The sequence below is a fragment of the Anoplophora glabripennis genome, unplaced genomic scaffold (assembly GCF_000390285.2).
Source record: "Anoplophora glabripennis isolate ALB-LARVAE unplaced genomic scaffold, Agla_2.0 scaffold1317, whole genome shotgun sequence".
In the NCBI taxonomy this organism is placed as follows: domain Eukaryota; kingdom Metazoa; phylum Arthropoda; class Insecta; order Coleoptera; family Cerambycidae; genus Anoplophora; species Anoplophora glabripennis.
In genome coordinates this window covers 25,268-44,222 of record NW_019417464.1, presented here as the reverse complement: position 1 = coordinate 44,222, position 18,955 = coordinate 25,268, and the positions used below count along the sequence as shown (strand labels likewise).

General features: G+C 32.4%; 1 protein-coding gene across 4 annotated transcripts; it reads right to left on the bottom strand.

The window, feature by feature from the left end:
• Positions 1–1,168: 1,168 nt before the first annotated feature.
• LOC108915591 (macrophage mannose receptor 1) lies at positions 1,169–17,430 on the bottom strand. 4 transcript variants are annotated; one of them, XM_018721659.1, is made up of 7 exons: positions 17,336–17,430; positions 17,164–17,280; positions 10,353–10,447; positions 10,064–10,172; positions 8,941–9,296; positions 7,107–7,224; positions 1,169–1,669 (listed from the first exon to the last, which is right to left on the bottom strand). In XM_018721659.1, exons 2-7 carry the CDS (start codon positions 17,255–17,257, stop codon positions 1,290–1,292), a joined length of 1,152 nt encoding a protein of 383 aa, XP_018577175.1. In that variant the 5' UTR covers positions 17,258–17,280; positions 17,336–17,430; the 3' UTR covers positions 1,169–1,289. The 4 variants fall into 4 exon arrangements, with proteins under 4 accessions (XP_018577175.1, XP_018577176.1, XP_018577177.1 ...); XM_018721660.1 differs by having other exon boundaries at positions 17,164–17,283; positions 17,336–17,427; XM_018721661.1 differs by having other exon boundaries at positions 17,164–17,269; positions 17,336–17,420.
• Between the last annotated feature and the right edge of the window lie 1,525 nt (positions 17,431–18,955).

Sequence of the window (18,955 nt, the reverse complement as noted above, 5' to 3'; positions counted from 1 at the left end):
AAAAATCCTACAAGCGGTTTCCCAGTTATCCATCGATGGAGTTCGAGGTGGGACACTCTGTATACACTTACTTTTTTTCCAAGGACTTCAGTATAAACCAGCCATAACTAAGAATAAAAAAATCTTCTCTAAACATGTTGGTTGGTTATTGGAAAAATGTGTTCTGACTTCCTCGCGACAACCAGTGGAAAAGGACCGAAAACAAAAACAAAACTCGAACAAAATGTAGCCCGCTTGATAGAAACAAGAGTTTTGGGTTTGTTTCAGCTTTGTTTTTGTTTTTCAGGTTCTAGAAAACACAAACAGGACATAAACTCAACTGTCCGTTTAGTGGAAAACCGCCATAATATGAAACTTGAAAAACCTGAAAGAGCAATCATTTTTCCATTATTTGTGTATTCTTGTTTCATTTCGGTATCTCGATCCGTTTTCGAGAAAAATGAATTTAACGATCACTATGTTTTTGATAATACGAGAAATTAAAAGCGAAACAAACCAAGTGTTTCCTTAGTCGACAGATGAAGATGTGTAGATATTAAACAAAATATACACTGTGCTCAATAATACAACCATATACTACTCCTTTTTAATCTTAAATAAAGACATTATTGTAAGCATCAATTATTAATTAACCATAAATATTTATTATTTAAATGTTTAGTTTACGTCAAAAACTTGAACATGTTTTGCATCAATAGTCATTTGCATATTCTACCCGAAATAATATTAATATAATGATATAAAACGCCGCCTTTCATTGAAGAATCTTTTAAATGTGTTGATATAAATTTGTTTAATGAACTACTTGAGAATGTTTGTTGTAAGATGAATTTAAATACAATGACATCTAAAATCAAATATATGTATGTACTATATTGAAAAAATGCTACTGCAGTGTCACTGAATACTTGAATGGTAGTATTGTGCTGTGATTTTCTTTCTTCATTTTCATCTTTTATTGAATGTATCATTAGATTTACTTGGGGCTTTCTTTAGTCCATTTTAATAATACAGATACTGCTATTTTGTTGTGTTTCACTGTCACTTTATTACATTATGTTATACTTAATCTGTTTTATCCATAATGTCATGGTATGAGAGAAAATATTATTACATTTAGCTTTATTTAAAAGATAAATATATAGGTATTCTTACAAAAAATACAAAATATATAAAAACATTGTATGTGAAGTAATATTATAAGATCAATACATTTTTAAAAGTTTATTCCTAATATTTGCCTAGGGGCACTAACAATATCTATTTCTTTAAATTTAACTCATATGTAATCAATTAGAGCGTATGCGGGGTTCAATGGCATAAAAAGGATCGTCGCCATCAGCAGCAATATTTCTCTCTTCACCACATGAAAAAGTTGTATCTGATCCATTTGCGGCAATCTCCTGTTTATTGTGAATGTGTATGTTTACTGATAGCTGTGGGTTACAGAAACTCGAAGTTGCTATGTTGAGTGTCTCGCAGATAAAGTATAATTTGTTGTCGCAATTAACGTCGCTCCATTTTCCGTTTGGCTGCAACTGTATACAGAATTCTGGGTTTCGAAGGTTATTTGGCTCTGTTGGTGCCCAGTTGGTATAAGCTACGGTTCGATGGTCCCACCATATCCATTTGCCGTTGGAGTGTTTGATTCCGGATGTCCAATAATTGACTGAAAATCATTACTATACAGAGTGGCCCACTTTTTTGTAGTAGGATTTTAACAGGCGATAGAGAATCTTATATTAAGTAATATAAGTCCGCAAAAGCTTCGATACGGACCTACAGGGTGTACAAAAGTGAAGAATTTTTTAATTTTTTCTTTCTAGCGCCTACAGTTTTTGAGATATTTTGTTCAAATTTTGGGGTTTAGTTATTTATTGGGGTTTACTTGGATAAGTATGCCAAATCATTGTGAAAGTCTACCGCGTGATCATTTTTTCAAGGTCGCGGCCCCTTTTCCACCCCCAAATTTTTTTGTGGTGCGCCACTGACCGTGTCCGTTAAAGGAAATCGTTTCCCAGTTCTGTTTAGAAACTTTTTTATCCCTTGTATTTTTTTCGTATCTGCACCCATTGTTAAAGAAAAAATTGAAAAACTAATATCTGTAATAGGTCAATTTAATGAGACTATTCTAAAATGCTACAGACTAAAAGCGTTAAATACATCAACAGGTAATTTTAGCTAATAAACTAACTATGACTAATGCTGAGTTCATTCATAAAGGGAGGTAATAACTAAAAATGGATAATTTAAGAATTATAAAAAAAGAGGAATTGAAATTTAGGAAATTGTGCAAATGATGAAACTCCTGACGTTGAGTTTAATGGACAGATTTTCTAAATCTAATTTTTAGTATTTTTTACCAACTCAGCGTAATAATTTAAAGCAACTGTTCGAAATGGGAACCATTTTGTTCGACGCACAATTCGCACCTTCGCCTAATAGATTGTTGTGCTGCGGCAATAAAATTACCGTTTCTCATTTCATCGCAGGCATTTTGGATCCGGTCAATAAGCTCTTCTCTTGTATGCACAGGAACCATATAAACTTTATCTTTTACATAACCCCAGACGAAAAAATCCAATGGTGTTAGATCGGGGGAACGTGGAGGCCAAGAAATCGGCCCTCCACGTCCTATCCACCTTTGTGGGAAATTATAATCCAACCACCCCCTTACATTTCGATGAAAGTGGGCGGGACAACCGTCAAGTTGAAACCAAGCATTTAATCTCAAATTCAATGGAACTTCTTCCCACATATTTCCATGTTCAGTTATTAAAAACTCCAAAAAATTATCACCATTTACGCGTTGTGGCAAGAAATAAGGCCCAAACAGATAATTACTAAAAACTCCTATCCAAACATTAACACTGAATTCTACTTGAAAGTTTCTCGGACGAATTGCGTGCGGATTTTCATGTGCCCACACATGCTGGTTGTGGAAATTGACGACACCCTGGCGAGTAAAACACGACTCGTCGGTCCACAATATGTGACTTAAAAAATGTTCATTCTGTTCGATGGAATTCAAAACCCACCTGCAAAACACCAATCTTCTTTCTTCGTCGCCTTCATGCAAACCTTGCACAGGTTGCAAATGGTAAGGACGTCTGTGATCTTTTTTTAGAACTCGAAGAACTTTGTTCTTTGATATGCGAAGGACGCGAGAAACTCTTCGACTACTTGTGGTTGGATCCCTATTGAACTCACGAAGAATTTGGTTGTTGATTCTTTCTTGCCGGATATTAATTCTGTTTTGCCTTTCGTCGGGTCTTGCAGTTCTAAGACCGTGAGTGCTAAATTGTCGATGAATGTTAATAAAAACTGAATAATGCGGTTGACGTCTATGCGGAAATCTTCTCCTGTACTCTCTAACTGCTTCTGCCGAGTTCCCGTCTGCAAATCCGTAACAGAAATGGATGTCTGCTTGTTCTTGATTTGTGAATAAAAAAGGCATTTTAATATCAGGAATAACGAACGCTATTATCACCACTTTAACACCTCGTTTTCAGTGCCCACCTAATTTTATTTCTTACAACAATTGCAATTTGGAGGATGATCTGTCAAAATGAACTGTAAACAAAGTATGTTTCTAAGTTACAGACACAGCCTACTGTGGCATTTTAGAATAGTCTCATTAAATTGACCTATTACAGATATTAGTTTTTCAAATTTTTCTTTAAAAATGAGTGCAGATAAGAAAAAAATACAAGGGATAAAAAAGTTTCTAAACAGAACTGGGAAACGATTTCCTTTAACGGGCACGGCAGTGGCGCACCACAAAAAAATTTGGGGGTGGAAAAGGGGCCGCGACCTTGAAAAAATGATCACGCGGTAGACTTTCACAATGATTTGGCATACCTATCCAAGTAAACCACAATAAATAACTAAACCCCAAAATATCTCAAAAACTGTAGGCGCTAGAAAGAAAAAAATAAAAAATTCTTCACTTTTGTACGCCCTGTAGGTCCGTATCGAAGCTTTTGCGGACTTATATTAATATAAACTTTTCTACTTAAATTACGATTCTCTATCGCCTGTTAAAGTCCTACTACAAAAAAGTGGGCCACCCTGTATATATACAAATGTATTTTGAGAAAGTGGTGTTAAAAAAGCGTTGATATGTTCGTCCGAGAGAGAAATCATTATAATCAGATAATCTTTCTAATAACAATGATGCATCATATGATCTCTTTGTTTTCGACATATATTTTTTTAAGTGTTGGACAAGGAGGTTAATTCTTTAATTTTTTAAAATTAGAATATTCATTCAAATGGCTATTTGTGAAATCACGACTGTCTCTTTATCATATCAAATGCAGGCAATTAAAGCCAAATAAAATATTCCGTCATTTGTCCCTACGTTGGTGAACCAAAGTGATACTATTGGAAAATTAAGGACAATCACGTAGTGTTTGAGGAGTTCAAGAGTTTACAATAAATTCAAAAGGAGTACACAAATTCACACGAGTACACACACAAGTTCATCCATAGTGTACGCAAATTAATACCCCCTCGTGTTCGTCAATGAAAAGTGCATGCTGCAGTTGCAAATGACAATAAGAAGTCATTCTTCCCACCAAATTAAACATAAAGACAAAAATAATTTTATCTTATAAGAGGTGTTAGGATTATTCAAAAGTGGGATGCATTTGAATATACAGGGTGTCACCTAACGAATGTTACATACTTCAAGGGTATAATCTAGAATCCAAATGGTGTCCATTTAAGCAAACTTGCTTAAACGAAAAACGTCGCAAAAAAATTACAGGGTGTTAAAGTTATTTTTTCGTGTTTTCTCTTTAACTCGGAACCATTTGAGCGAAATTTGCTGTTGCTTAGTTTCTCTTCGTGAAGTATGCAGTGATTATGTTTCTATTAGGCTAAATCATAGAGGGCGTTCATTTTACTACAACCCTTTGTAAATATTCTTCTGTGTCTTTTTTGTAACACGTAAATATAAAAAATAGTTAGATAATTTTATTCTACAAAAAAAAAATGTGCACCTATCAAAAGTCGAAATTATACTCGGTTGGAAACATTGATAATGAACTCACGTTAAAACAGATCAACCTCGTCATTGCCTCCGCTATAAGAGTTGCAGTTCGCAACTTTATACATTTCACCCAAATATACAGAGTTATTCACAAACAAATGGTGACCAAAAATGAAACCTCGTATTCTTTGGTGAATTTTCCTATAAAGTTTTTATCAAGGACACTTCGTTAAAGAGATACTGAGTGTTAAATTTCAAAAATATTTTTAATTTCTTTAGATACAGGGTGTTAAACTTCAAAAAATATTTTTAATTTCTTTAAATAATAAAACTAGTAAGTGAAATAATTTGAAATTGGGTACATGTATGTATGTAGACATTGTCCAAAACTGAGTTGGTTTTTTAATCCAGTTTTTAATCCAAACCAGTTTTTAAATTATTTAAAAAAATTAAAATATTTTTTGAAGTTATCTGTATCTTTTTAATGAAGCGTCCTAGATAAAAACTTTAGAGGAAAACTCCCCTTAAAATTCACCAAAGAATACGAGGTTTTATTATTTTTGGTCACCATTTGAAAATCACCCTACACAAAATATAATGTATTCGCTCCTAAACCTACTTTCCAGAATTAAATATATTACTCATTACTTCTTAGCCCAGCAGGATCGTCTCTCAAAATCTTAAATTTAACCTAATTTAATATTAGTTGCACGTTCCTTAATTAACATAACGAATAATTGAATTCTATAGATAAAATCAGTTACAAGATTTCTCATAGTTTCAGTGGAAGAGACTATGTATATGTTGGATTTTTAAAGCTACAATTTTGTACATTTGGAAACAAGCAGATTTTGTTAAATCACAATGTCGATAAAATTAAGTTCATATTTTAAGTTAACTCTTAAGTAATTAAAAGACATTCGTCTGAAATTGTCTGTTATCTAGTATACAAGTTTATTTATTAATATTCAGAAAAGAAATTGTAGAACAATTTGTATATAGGCTGTTTTCAGCGAATGGTCGGACTAGTTCGGTCAAATTTCTTCAGTCAAACAATTCGCTGAACGGGCTTGTATTAACTGTATTAAAACCTATCCAATATTCCCAATTAGCTGATTGGGCTGACCACGAAATATTTGTCTACTGAACCACTTTGACCAATCCGACCATTCGCTGAACACAGCCATAGTTGAACGTTTCAAATGATATATCGCTCCCTTTTTCATAAAAAAATCTGGAACTAGGAATTAAGTTTGAGTTTGTTTGAGGTCACTAGAATGGGGGCTCAAACCCAGTATTGAAATGATATAACACAGTGCACATTGTAACAAATTAAATCTAGTGCGATTAGTTATCAGTTAGTTGATTGGTTAATAATAACTTTGGTAAACTGTCATCATGTAAAACTTAGTTAAGAAGCCTGGAAATATTGAGTCTGAATAAAGAGCGCGCTTGTGGTTCAAGTATGGCTGAGCCCAATGGAGTTGGAAGAGAGAGGCTAGCCCAATCAACGAGACGAACTGAGAATTGTTCAAGGCAAACGCCTTATGCAGATTTTTATTATTGCCATAATATCGTGACTTATAATCAACACCTTGAATCTACTTGCATATTTTGTAAGTTTACGAAAAATATTATAATTTATAGTAAAGGCTTGAAGCTCTGAGTGCCAGGATGTAGTTATTTTTTAGTTTTTCAAACGTATGGCACTGAATCCTACTGAATTTTGTTTAATTCTATGACGAAATATATCAGTCATTCGCAGATCTGATTTTCTTTGGAAAAAGTCGTAAATAGAAATAAGAGATTAATTAATTCTAGTCTCACAGCTCACGACCTACACATCAGAAATGTTTATTAAGGTAAATGAATCTAGTTTTATAATTTCCAAAATATTTTCATTGTCTAGTCTGAAAACTAGAAATAGACGTATAACACAACTTAAATATGTAGGTCAGAGAACTATTCAGATTCCGAGTTTCTTCTAAACAAGAGAGCGAAACGTCCAAAAATCAAAACTGACGACGCCAAGTGGCATCCAGTCTGGAACTTGTTCAATCGTTGGCAACTACCACACAAATTCGGAAAGCAAGTAACAGAATTCCTTTACCTGTTTTATCGTATTGAGAAATCACATTAGTCAGTATGTCGTTAGTCTCCTTGTTAGGTATGCTAACTAATTCTATTCCATACTGCTTGCATGTCAGGGAAGCTGTTCCTTGGGTTGCCTAAACATAAAAATTTAATATATCTAACAAAAATCAGAATATATTTAGTGAGCCACCTAACAGTTGGCATTATAATTTTTTTTTAATGTGTCGTATTATGGGCCATACAGTGAAATTTTCTAATGGTGATAAGGTGATCATTATAGTTTTTGATATTAAGTCATTACGCGTTATAGATTGCAGAACATAATGCCATATCTAAACAAACATTGGACACTGAACTAGGATATTAGATCATTTTCATTTAAGTTTTGTAGATGTAACTTGCAAAATAGTTTCAAATTCTCTAATTTCTGAATAACCTTCGTTACTGGAAACTGTAGCGAATTAAAAAGTTAATGCTAATATTCAAATTACTGTCTCACATGACTATTGAACTGTATCAAAGACAACACTAAACTTTGGAGAAAAAGTAGTAGAATTTGTCTAAACTATTAGAGAAGATATTTTAAATAACATTGCATTTCAGTTCGAGTGAATCAAACTTTAACCACAAATAGAACACAATAAATAATTCAGAATTGCCTTATAAAGGAAGGGTTTAAGTCTCACCATTTTGACTGCACAGGGCCGTATTGGTCGGTTGTTAAAATCATATTATTTACGAAATCTTTGTATGCTTATAACAAATTGATTCAAATTTGGTGTGGTGTTAACATTTACACATGTGCATAATTTACTGTAAAATTTACAAATTCTTGTAGGTCAGTGGTGTAGGAATTGCTAGTAAAGTTGAATTTTTTTACCCCAACTTTTTCGCCAATGACCTAATAATCATTTGGGATTCATTTTTAGATTCCGTGGACAATTCTACAAAAAAAAGGTATACTTGTTGAAAAACGGTATAGTGTATCGTTTTACCGAAAGTCTCAGTTGAATGGGAGACAGTTCTTCTGACAAGAAATTTAGTTTCTTAAGAATAGGAAATAAATTTTAAATTAATATTATTATGTCACGCATTAACTTAAAATTCAAAACAATATTAAATAATACGTCTTCACATTGGCGAAACGACAGCTAAATTCTAAATGTCTCGTGTGTTATTTATTGCATTCGTACTGTGATGAATTCCCCTTCTAAGCTAATTTTTGTGTTGCACTACAGTGCGGTGGACAGAATATTCAATGGCACCTCCTCTATAATTTATATATCCGTACTAACGATTGCCATAAAAAAACAACTAAGCAATCACAGACTTATCTGTCATCAGGAACTATCATTTTATTTAATATTTTTAAGTCTTGTCCGAAGAACGGTCTCCCATTCAACTGAGATTTTCGGTACACTATACCGATTTTCAACAGGTATACCTTTTTTATGTGGAATTGTCCACGGAATCTAACAATGAATCCCAAATGATTACTAGGTCATTGGCGTAGAAGTTGGGGTAAGAAAATTCCGCTTTGCTACCCATTCCTAGCGACTGACCTACAAAAATTTGTAAATTTTATAGTAAATTATGCTCATGTGTAAATATTAACACTACACCAAATTTGAACGAATTTGTTATAAGCATACCAAAGATTTCATAAATATAATTTTAAAAACCGATCAATCTCTGTTAAATTATAAGGCAATTCTGAATTATTTATTGAGTTCTATTTGTGGTTAAAGTTTGATTCACTCGAACTGAAACAGGCTGTATATAGAAACTTGGATTTGCACACTTGGGCTGTTCTGTGCACCCTCATCAACTTTATGTGTTTTATTGCTTACTTTTACTTTGGCGACCCTGTACTTCCTTTCGACTCCTGATGTTTGAGGCAGAAATTGATCATTTATCCCTTGGCAGGCACCACCATCAGTGGGTTTATTTGAATCATCGGATCCATGAAGTAAGTCGTCATATTTCTCACAAATAAAGTAATCCGATTTTTCGCAGGCCAGATCATTCCAATACAGCCCATTATTTTCTGGAGCGAGCTCGATGCACCTTTCGTTGTTGTTACTGTTGTCTGGTTGGGTAGATACCCAGTTAGTATATTTCATTTTCTTTCCTGTGGAAAGCCATAGCCAAGTTTTGTCGTCTACAAGTCTGGAGCCAGATGACCAAAAATTGTTTCCTGCCCCAACTAAGACAAAGGAACTTGGTTTAAAAATGGTTATCGATGGTTAAACAATATTGGGGTGTTTATAAAGTCAATTTAGATTTTTCGAAGGAAATATCCCTGTTTTCTTCAGAAGAGACTTTGAAATTTGTGATTAGATTTTTGGTCTATAATGTTCTATTTCGTGGTTTGAAGTTACTGGCATGTAATGTTGCATCCTTTAAATTTACTTATGAGTTGCTTATTTTTCGTGTTGTTAGGTGTTTTCTTGCTGCCTTGACAAACGTTATGTTATTCAACATAGAAATAAAAAACTGAAGCGATATACGCCAGTGAGTTCAGATCAGAATACACAGCAGACAAAAATATTGGTCAGAGAATTTAATGTGATGTTTCTTCTGAAGAACAAAGCGATATGTCTCGCGAAATGTTAAGAATTCCGAATCGACGACATGGCAACTAGCACGGAATCTATTTAATCAAGAAAAATAATGTTTCAACTAAGAACTGAAACATAACCTAGAATTAGTCAAGATCTCTCAACTAATCGATATTCCTATAATTTTTATAAGAAAGTCGAAAATCGTATATCTCTAAAATTATACTTTAAAATTATATTTTTAAACAAATGAAATTCAAATAAAAGATTGTATTTCTGTTATTCTAAAATGTATAAAATTGGGCAATTTGCGGGGTAGAATTATTCAATTTCTCAATTTCTACAAAACCAGGGCTTTTCTTGTCATTACTCACAAAAGTTATCTTGAAGGGAATGCAATTTTTTTACTTACTGGTGTCCATAATGTACCTGTACAGTCTATCACTTTCCGCAGCTGAGTGAATCGAAACCAGTTGCATGTGTATCATTTGGCAGAACAAACTGGCTTGCAGAAATGACGTCTACAACAAAAGTGTTATACCTTACTCAAAAACGCTGTAAAATACCTAACCGTTATACATCTGTGAAGTGGCATAATTTCCTGTATAACTGCCATGTTGATAGAATTTCTGACAATTTTTGACAAGATTCACTTACACTATCTTCATATTTCAATAAATAAAGGCGAAATTAGTACTGACCTTAAAAGTTATGCCAAGATAATAACTTTTTCCTTGAAAATGTAATAATTTGATATTAGATTGGTCATACGGGCCTTGAAAAAATGCTGTATTTCCTGTAAAAGACAAGATGTTGTTAATACCAACAAAGAAATACGGTATCAAATATTTGTATTGAATTGCTTAGCACTTTAAAGCAAAATTTACATAGCAAACAATTTTAATTCCAAGTATTTCAATACAAAAATATATTTGCGCAGTGTAGGATTACCTAATAACACAATCACACACAAAAAAAGAAAAGTGGTATGTTCCAAAGACTAGACCTATGTATCCTTATGCATTTTGATGCGCAAAATCCGAATACGGAAGCAGACTTGCTTCATCACCCTCTATTTTTCTAAATCGCGAAAAATCGCCCTTAAATAAAGACAGTACGGAAAATCTTACATTGGCAGGGATCAATATTAGATCTAATCGTAGATTCCGACTGAGAATTACTGCAGCATCATAATTCTCTGTATTCTCTGAATTCCAGTTTTTTTAAATCGCCGAAAAACCATCCTTAAACGCGGAAAATCCCACTGTAGGAGAACTGGAACAATTGTAAACAGAGAAGTTAATGCGGGACTAATAGTTGAAGTACTTCAAAAAAATTTTTTTCCTATCGGGCTTCATTGTGTTATTCAAAGAAATTTGTTTGAAAACAAATTCCAATTATAACTTCTAAGTCATTGCCATGACAACAATGTTTGGGCAATTAAAGTAAATGATGAGAATGTTCATTTCCAAGTTTAAACTGATATTCAAGACGCCTGAATTATACAGGAGCAGACAAAATTGACAGTGTTGCCAAATTTGACATTTTTCTTTGATAGTTCGATTCCTCTCTCACTTTGCTAAAAAAAGGTATACCATATATCAGTCGATATATTGTACCGTTTTTGAGAAAATCGAATTTTATTAACAACATAGGTACATGTATTGTATAAAAAATGCGATATTAACATTTTTGCAAAAATCTTGGAAATTGAGATGACTGTCAACAAGTATGTATAAATAGCAGTTACATATTTGTCATAAATCATTTAGACACCATTTATTGATTCAATATCATGGAGGATTTTAGCTATGAAGAATTTGCAAATATTTATCTCATGTGCGAACTTGCAGAATGTAATGCTTCTGAAGCTGTTCGGATTTACGGCAACCGCCTTTCAAATAGAATTTGCATATTTGAAATGACGAAAACCCCTATGCTATTATTCAGACAAAACTCTAACAAAAATTTATCATTAATATATGGATAGGAGTAACTAGAAACTACTTAGTGGCACCACATATCATTGGTGACGCTTTAAATGAGGATAAATACCTACATTTACTGCAAGAATACCTTAACCCTTTATTGGAAGAAAAATATTTGAAATAAGATGTGGCTTACGCCCAATGCTGCATCACCCCATTTTAGCAGGGCAGTAACGGCTTATTTAAATACCACATTTCCCTATCGATGGATCGATCAAGGTAGTCCTTTTCCGTGGCTGCCTCGGTCTCCCAATCTTAATCCTCTGGATTTTTTTCTTTGGAGCCATCTTAAAAGTCTTGTTTATCAAACTCCTATAAATAGTAAGAATTACTAAGTACTTACTACTTAGTAACTCTTACCTAGTTACTCTTACTAATAAATAGTAAGAATATTAAGAAATCGCATAATTACATACGCCGACATCATTAGAAATGATCACCGCATGTTATTTCGAGTACAGCAATGAGTTTGAGCAATTTCAGAAAATGCATTGAAGTTCAAGGTGCACATACAATGTCGGAAAGTCCCCATGGTTCATCGGCCGTTACGTGAGAGCGATAAAGAAAGTCATAGAAATCCGTGCGATAGAGAAAGATGGATATAATGAAGGCGTCTAATAGTCACCGCCCATTTCGCCCTTACACAAATAAGATCCACTTCTTATTTGCATGTTGCATGCTCCAAAGTGTCGAATGCTTTATTAAAATCGAGAAGAATTAGACAGGCACATTTATTCTTTCTATAACTTTAACCAGAGCAGTGCAAGTACTATATTGAGCTCGAAAGCCAGACTGAGTATCAGGCAGTATATTGGCTTTATTATAATAGTTGCTGACTTGTCCAGAAACCCCTTTTTCCAAGATATTTGATAATGTGGGAAGGATACTAATGGGACGATGGTTTGAGATATTTGTGGGATTATTAATTTTTGCGACAGATATAATGTTAGCATATTTCCATGCAGAAGGGAAAACTCCATCCGCGAGGCATTTGTTTATAAAAAAAAAACAATATGATTACTTAAATATGGCGATATGATTTTTAAATTAATACCGCAGGAATTGATTAGTTGCCAAAAAATAAGTAGAGTTTGCTCTATAAACTTTTTTCCTGGGGAACGTGGTATTCGAGTTACAGAATGTTCAAGTTACCGAAAAAATAAATTTTTTCGGAAAAAAAATATTTTTTCTGTCATATCTTCATAATGCGGTGAACGATTTGAATGAAATTTACTACAACCTATTCACTTAATTAGACCTTTTACTGAATGTAATATTAACCTCATGGCATTAACCAGTGGCGTCCTACTGAAGGTGCCGCTCCGTTTTCCCTAGAAAAAATACGCCACTGGTGTTTTTTTCTAGAAATGTTAAATTCAGGTAATGTTACGTTAAATATATGAAAAGTTAATAGTAGCATTCATTTAGGAGATAATTTACTTATTTGCCAACCATAATATGCAAATTTATTCCATATACCTAGGTACTCAATTTGTTTAAATCTAACGGCAAAAATTGTCTTCATTATCAGTTAGTAATCTTTACTAAGATCTTGTTTTAGTATTATCTCAGGGAAAATCATGCCATCATAAGTTCCTCTATAAATAGCCTGATTAGGGGATGTCGAAAGTGTATCTATGCGGACGGATTTCGTTTTGAACAATTGTTGTAAGACTCGTTACTTAATTACTTACCCGACCTATTAGCTACTGTTATTTTGTTATTTGGTTTGATATTTTTTCCAGAAAATTATTTCTACAAAAAAGTATTCTTTTCTTGGGAAAAGTTGGCTGACGCTTTAGTAGCAAGTCGCTGGTTTTCATCAAATAAGCTGAGTAATGTATTAGGAAAATTCAATAAAACACAAAAACAAGCCCGATTATCTTCAAAACGCCTGCTACTATTAAAAAATAACAAGAAACATTTTTCATACATTTAACGTAACAGTACCTGAATGTAACATATATCCATTATTATTATTTATTTATTTCTCCAAAAAAAAATTACATTTTTATGGTTCTGTAACAAACGGAAAAAACAAAATCTTATGTCTAAATAGCAGAATGAGAGGAAAAAAAAGGAAAAAATCTAATACCTTAATATTACAATTGCATAACATGAAAAAAAAATTAAGCAAGTGAAGGAACGGATAGAGAAAAACAATTGTTTAAAATAAAAGCAGGAAGCTTAAGTACACCCATTACAAACGTGCACAGCATCTTAGCAGTTTCGGGACTAATGTTGTCACGAAAATCTATTAAAGTATCAAGAGAAGTTAAATTCCTAAGGTCAGGTGATTTGTGAGGTTCATACACTGGGTGTAACGTAAAGGTTGGGAATAAATTAACGGTGGATTTTTTAGTTCAAAAAATAAGTTTTTGTCATATGAAGTTATGCTCTACGGGTTTTCTTTTCTAAGCTACAGGGTGCTAAAAAATTTCAAAAAATGTAGTTTTTCTCCAATAACTTTTGAACATTATTAGAAGATAATGGAACGAAATTTTAGCCGTAGCTTAATTTGATAATCCCGTAGTAACAGGAAAAAGGTTGACTTTGTAAGTTACTCAGCAGCGTGCGTACGAATTGTACCGTAAGGTTTTTCAAAGAAAATCATGGTACGCCACTGATAAAAACATTTTTTTAAATGTTTTTTTTTATAATCCACTCCTTATTTTAAACAAAATTCGTTCGTTTTCTAGCTCTTGTCATTTTCCGTAAAAAAAACTTTTGTAAATACCATCATTTTTTCCCACTGCTAACATAGGAAAATGAAAATAACAAAAACATTATGAAGTATGCTTTAACTCAGCGACCGAAAATGGTCAAATAGACATTGAAAAATAGACTTTTGCATTGAAAATGATATTAAAATATCATATTATTTCAACAATAATAAAAAACACTAGCGACTTAGGAATTTAAAGAATTTACCGAGTAAGTAATAAACAATATTACAAAAGGTGCTGGAAATGTTGCCCCCCAACTTCAATACATTTTTCAATGCGTTCTCTCAAGGATTCTCTTACTCGTTCAAAAATACCAGGGATATCTCGAATTTGCTGACAACCCATTTCAACTCTTTGACGAAGAGTCTGTACATCAGTAATGGGAACGGAATAAACTATGTTTTTTAAGTGCCCCCACATATAGTAGTCTAATGGATTAAGTTTAGAGAACAAGCAGTCCACGAAAAAGTCTTCCTATTTGTAATGCGCCGAGCTGGAAAACGTACAGACGCACAACTAACACAGTATTCCCGTTGGCAAGGCCATAAATAAAGTGCATATCTGCTAATTCTGGAAATGAGTAGTCCATTTTTAACAGATCCAAACGTTTAAGGCACGCTAAATTCATAACCGACAATGGTGTTTTATCTGAAAACAATTTTGGTGACTTAGTCAAAGCATACTTCATAAAGTTTTTGTTATTTTCATTTTTCTATATTAGCAGTGGGAAAAAATGGTATATACAAATGTTTTCTATATGGAAAAATGACAAGAGCTAGAAATAAAACGCAAGAGGGTAATTTTGTTTAAAATAAAAAGTGGATCATAAAAAAATATTAAAAAAATGTTTTTACTTGTCGCGTACCACAATTTTCTTCGAAAAACTTTACGGTACAATCGGTACGCACGCCACTGAGTAACTTACAAAGTCCATCTTTCCTGTTACTAGGGGATTATCAAATTATGTTACAGCTAAAATTTCGTTCCATTATCTTCTAATGTTCGAAAGTTATTGCATAAATACTAAATTTATTGAAATTTTTTAGCGCCCTGTAGCTTGGACAAGAAAACCCGTAGAGCATAACTTCATATGACAAAAATTTATTGTTTAAACCAAAAAAATCCATCATATAATTTATTCCCAACCTTTACGTTACACCCTGTATAGAGCATTTAATAAAGATATGTTAATGAAATAGGAAATACCATTAAAAGCAATCTTTAAATAATGCTTATTCGAAAGTCGAATTTGAGCTATAATCCTTATAATATGTATTGGTAAGCCGAGGTTAGATAATTTTTCGGGTAGCTAGTTAATCTGAAATACCTACAAAGAACTGAGGATGAAGAGTTTGTTGCCGAAAAATATCGATATGGTGGAGAATGTCCTCATATGTACGTAAAAGAGTATTAGTACTCTGTGCCAGATTATGCGCATTTAAGTTGGTCCACAAATCATTTGAACTTAAGAGAGGATAGAATTGTTTAATTTGTAACAGTCAATTAAATCTAGAGTCAATATTTGATAACAGCACTTGTCGCATAAGACATAGATAAGGATATCGTTTTTTATCCATAACTAGTAATTTACGTAGCCAATTAAGACAAGATTTCAGTACAATATAAGAAAGACCTACATATACATACTTCTACAAAAAACCGCCAGTGGCGTTTTTTTTTCGAGGAAAATGTGGCGACACCTCCAGTAGCGCGCCACTGGTTAAAGTCACAAGGTTAATATTACATTCAATAAAAGGTCTAATTAAGTGAATACGCTGTAGTAAATTTCATACAACTGCGTCTGCGCATTATGAAGATATGGCAGAAAAAAAATATTTTTTTTGTAAAATTTAACACACTGTATCTCGAATACCGAATCGCGCAGGAAAAAAGTCTATAGAGCAAATCTCTCAATCAATCACTCAACTTATTTTTTGGTAATGAATCTAGTCCTGTATTTAAATTGAAATCACCCCGTATAAAATAAATATCGAACAAATTTATTCAGGTAAAATACACCAATAGTGCCTTTATAGTCTTATATAATTTTTGGTTTATGAGAATATTTTTTGACTCAGGAAGAGGCAGAATATATTTCGACATTTATTTACTACAATAGCTTTACAAATCATATGTTTTAAAAAGTTCTAATTAGATTATTTTACTTCATCTCTTACAAGTATACCGGGTCCGAGTCCTAGATTGAATCATATTTTTGACAGCTTGTAGAACTACTTAAAATAAGGCCTCGCAAAAGATTCAAAACAAACAGTACAGAAACCTAATATTTATCAGCTTTTTACAGTTAGTTACATTTGGATACTTTTCATTAAAAATTTGTATTGCATATCAATATGAAACATTAGCGGTTCCATAATATTTCACAAGGTAAATTCATTGCTGCAGGCTATTAATAATAAAAATTATTCGATGGACAGTTGATAAAAATAAATATATTGACTTTGACATTGATAAGGAAATATCAATTTCAATCATATGGTAGGTAAGATAATTCAAAATTGGGGTTTCTATTTATTTGCAAAATGTGGTTATTGTTTTTTCTGACTAAACCCCGTATTCAAGCATTTCTTGAATTCTCGGACATCTATGTTAAAGGAAATAAAAATTAGAGGCACTTTGCTTAGGGAAAATTTCATATTCTGAAATTTTTATTACATATTTGATTACTGCCCATGGCTTCCCAAGATAAGCAAAAGTTTTTCTTAAGAAACTTAATTATACTTGAAAAAAAATATTTTCTAGTTATTGCAAGATAAATCTTATGATTGTGGACTTACCCATTTGAACTGAGTGGTTTGTTGGGATGCCATCTACTTCTAAAACATATCCACACACGAAAGCCGAAACTATTACGTTGAGTATGAAATTCATTTTATTTTATCTCTAAAAAATCTCTACTGAATGTAGTTATTAATTTATCATATGAACAAACAGGATAATAAATAATACCTTTTAAAATCTTTAAAAATCAAGTCTCGCTGTTACCACAACTGCACTCCCTAGCCATCTGCTGCTTTGATTACAGCGTGAGCATTTTTATGGACCTTCCATATTTCCCTCTGAAAAATTAATGAACAAATAAATACTGAAATATGTACACAGTGTGTCTGGGAAGTAATGAATAAATAGGAAATCATTCAATCTCTGTTATAAACAACAGATTCAAGGTACCTAACCAATTATATAAGCAGATATTATCTAGATAGATAGAGATTATCCTAGATTTAAGTAAAGCCTTTAATTGTACCTCATTTGAAATATAAAAAAAAATCAGTGTGATTTTTTTCCTGTTATTCTTTTATTTATTAAATAGATTTCAGTTTGCTATTTACGAGACTATAAAGCTAAGTACTTTGGAAGTATAATATGTGGCTCCTCAGGTTTCATTCTTGGATCCCTTACTTTTCTTAATATGTATAAATGAGCTAATATTATCATTAAACGAACGATTTTTCGGTAATAAAATGGCAGTTAACGCGCGAGACTGAAACGATCTTCAATCTTGTCAAGGTGCAGTTCAATTTAGTCTTGATAATCCTAAATTTATATTGATTCTAAGCCATCGTGGAGTAATCATTTTGATTGTATAAACTGTTCGCTTTGTAGTAAAAAATCTTTCTTACTCTTGATCGTGTGAAAATGCTTTGATATATTTATACTGAAACTGAAACAAATAAACATAAAAAAATTGAATCTTAAATTATTCTCCTCCATCTGTAGCTGTTGCAGTTTTACCATTCGCAACCTTAACAGTTGTAGCTAACTTAGATTGTAAATAATTCATGATGATCACAAACTCTTTTGGAGTTTCCTAAGTGTGGATATCGCAAATGAAAAGAAGTTCACATGATGCCATTAAATACAAACATTTTATTTTTGTTCAGGTGAGTTTCAGTTGGTAAACATTCTCACCAAATTCAGTTGCCCATGTACTATTTTCTTGCTTATTTAGAAAGAATTATTAGCAAGCAAATTAAAATATAGAAATAAATATACAAATACAGTTTTTTGCCGTTCATAAATGCAGAGTATAGGAAATCAACTTGAGCGAAAATAAAAATTCATATTCTATAATTTAAATATTAACATACAATAACACTCATATCTCAGTTTTGAAATAAATGAAACAAAGAATACTTAAAACTGTGTTTGTGTTTACTAGGTTCACATTATAGCAGAATAGCCTTGACAGCAATATAGTTCTTCTTATCTTAACCGTTAACCACTTCCATATTTTACTGCTTGCCTGTTCCTGTGGTTTTTTATTGTGTAATATGCGATAACAAAAGAAAAATAACATTTTTTTAATAACAGGGAAATATTTTAAATTTTATATAACTATATGAGTATTTCAGTTTGTTGAACTTGAATTTAATTCCACTCAAATGGTTACAGTTGGTGTAGAATTAACTAAATGTTAAAAAAATAAATAAAATATAGTATTACTTGTATTTGAAAACATACTCTGATATTTAATAAAAAGTTACATGTTCCGTTTCAAATTGTTCAATTTTACCAACATTGATTAAAGACGATGAAGAAAACACAAAGAAAACTACTTTTTTCTTC

Excerpts from the sequence above, each read along its gene's own strand:
- LOC108915591 (XM_018721659.1), bottom strand. The coding sequence starts at position 17,257 with ATGAATTTCATACTCAACGTAATAGTTTCGGCTTTCGTGTGTGGATAT. Across the intron at positions 10,448-17,163 it reads AAACCACTCAGTTCAAATGG|GAAATACAGCATTTTTTCAA; the intron begins GTAAGTCCACAA and ends TGTCTTTTACAG. Across the intron at positions 7,225-8,940 it reads ACAGGGTCGCCAAAGTAAAA|GCAACCCAAGGAACAGCTTC; the intron begins GTAAGCAATAAA and ends TTTTATGTTTAG.